The sequence below is a fragment of the Magnusiomyces paraingens genome (assembly GCF_902498895.1).
Source record: "Magnusiomyces paraingens strain CBS 517.90 genome assembly, contig: contig1, whole genome shotgun sequence".
Lineage (NCBI taxonomy): Eukaryota > Fungi > Ascomycota > Dipodascomycetes > Dipodascales > Dipodascaceae > Magnusiomyces > Magnusiomyces paraingens.
In genome coordinates this window covers 3,843,605-3,846,086 of record NW_022474067.1, presented here as the reverse complement: position 1 = coordinate 3,846,086, position 2,482 = coordinate 3,843,605, and the positions used below count along the sequence as shown (strand labels likewise).

Sequence of the window (2,482 nt, the reverse complement as noted above, 5' to 3'; positions counted from 1 at the left end):
GTACTTTAATTTTTTGTTAAAATATATGATATCGAAGTTATATATTCAACTTATTAATTTTACTAAAAGAAACTTGTATTCATTTAATCCAAACGTTGTTTTAATAGTGACCGTTATAATTTACAAAAATTCAAATAGAAGTTAAAGATGTGTACTCTAAGCCCTGCCAAGAAAAAAAGTTTAGAAATGTTTATCTTGGCCAGAATTTTTTTTTTTACAGACTAGTTAACAAGCTAGTTTTGAAAGAATGATTTTTAAAACAAACGATTTTATATATTTTTTTATCTGTATTATATATATTTTTGAAAAACACGAAAAAAAGAAAAACAAAACAAGAAAAATGAATTTTTTTTAAAGTCCATCACAAGAGTAAACTTCCATGTTTACTCAAACTCCTTAGAGTTAGGCTCGACCTCATTCTTGATGGGGTAGTTCTCTGTCGAAGAGACTTCCAACTCAGTGCTCTCACCTGTAATGGTATCACCGTCACCCTTTTCACCAGGAATAATAAGGTTCATGAGAAGACCAAGGAAACCAGCAACGGCAAAGCCAGTTTCCAAAACAAGAACAATGGCATCGAGGAAACCCTTAAGACCGTGGTTGTCACCCTCGTAAGTGAAGAAGTAAGAGAACCAATCAGGGACAAGAGTGGCACCAAAGCCAAAGAGGAGCGAGCAGGTAAGAATGAATCTGTCGCGGCGAGTGATAGGGTTAAGGGAAGCGATAATGGCAAGACCAGAGACTGCGACAGATGTGAAAAGGAAAGAAGTCATACCGCCGAGAACAGGATTAGGGATGGAGACAAGGGCAGCGGCGAACTTGGAGAAGATACCCATTACGACAAGGAAAAAGCAGTTCCAGTAGCCGACCTTTTTGTTTGCGCACTTTGTGATGGAGATAACACCGTTGTTTTGGGCAAAAGTGGAGACGGGAGTGATAGTCATAAGAGAGGCAATGCAACCGTTAAAGCCATCAGCAAGAAGACCACCCTGAATACGGGATTCGTACTCTTCACCCTCGACAGGAAGACGGGAGACATCGCAAGTGGCAGTGATATCACCAATAGCCTCCATAGCGCAGACCATATAGACAGCCAACATTGGTAAAATAGCTGGACCATATAATGTAAGCTTAAAAGTGTGGACCCAAATGAAAGAAGCGGCAGGAGCAACTTTGATACCATCGGGAGAGAAGTAACCGCAGGCAGCAGCAATGATACATCCGACAAGAAGACCGCAAATGACAGCGCAAGATTTCATGATTGGAGCGCCGAAACGTTCACAAATGACGATTGTAGCAAAGACTGAGAAACCCAGACCAATGTACTTAGAAGATCCCCAGACGGCAGCCTTGGGGGCTCCAAGATTAGGGCAGACAGAGTAGTAACCATCAGTACCAGCATTGCCGTAACAGTTGGAACCGCCGCCCCAGTTCTTGAAGCCATCCTCGATTAGACTTGCGCCAATGAGCAAGACGACAGGACCGGTGACGAGCTTAGGGAACATGCTTTGAAGGATTTTGGCGGGGACGAAAGACATGGCGATTTCGAGGAGGGAGCAGATGGCGGCGGAACCAAGAATACCACCGTATCCATCGGGGCAGGGAAGTTTAGTGCCATCAGCAGCAGTAGGGCAGGTGCCGTTTTTGTACATTTGGGGGATAGCGCCTGTGATAATGGTGATGGTTGCGAAAGAAGTACCAACAACTGAGATCAGACCTGTGCCAATGTAGTACTTTGTGTAGGGGACCTTGATGCGGATCATTTGGACAAAGGAGAGAAGGCCAGAGACAATGAGTGAGGTAGAGACGAGGTACTGGGTAATTTCAGTGTCGAAGTTGGCGACGTTGGAGATAATAAGAGGAGGAGTGATGACACCAGCAAGCATGGCGAGGGAATGCTGAAGACCAAGGATGGCGCCGAGCAAGAGGGGCATTTCACCGTGGAGGGGGAAGAAAGGCTGATAGACATCTTTCTTTTGGAGGAAGGGGATGTCTGGGGTAAAGAGGGCAGCATAACTGTAGCTACCAATGATACCTTCTTTGGTGGTAAATTTCTTGACAATACGAGTAGCCAGAGCCTTGGGGTTCAAGGACAAAGGCTTACGCTCAGGTTGGGCGTTGAGTTCCGACATTTAGTAGTGATGGAAGCTTTGCTGAGATATGACGATGAAAAAAAGCAGAGCACAGCAGAGAATTTATTAGAGAAGATTGGTGGTAGGTGGTGGTTTTTTTTTTTTTTTTTTTTGAGAGAAAAAAAAAAGTTTTTGAAATAAGGTTTACTTGATTAGTCGATAAGTGAAATTTGGTCAAGTGTAAAACCTATGAAGGATTATTTGATGAAGAGAAGAAAAGAAAGAAAAAAAAAATATGAAATCTCCAGGGACAGACTTAGTATTTATACTTAATGGAGGAGCTGATAAACCTTTTTTTGTGATTTTAGATATATATATTTTTTTTTCTTTTTTTTTTTTTTTTTCAGTGT

The 2,482-nt window shown here is 42.1% G+C and overlaps 1 protein-coding gene across 1 annotated transcript; it reads right to left on the bottom strand.

Annotated features, from left to right (window-relative positions):
- Positions 1–383: 383 nt before the first annotated feature.
- SAPINGB_P001136 (uncharacterized protein) lies at positions 384–2,132 on the bottom strand (the record flags this gene model as incomplete). The annotated part of the gene is made up of 1 exon (XM_031995859.1): positions 384–2,132. The coding sequence occupies one exon, from the start codon at positions 2,130–2,132 to the stop codon at positions 384–386; it is 1,749 nt and encodes a 582-aa protein (XP_031851750.1).
- Between the last annotated feature and the right edge of the window lie 350 nt (positions 2,133–2,482).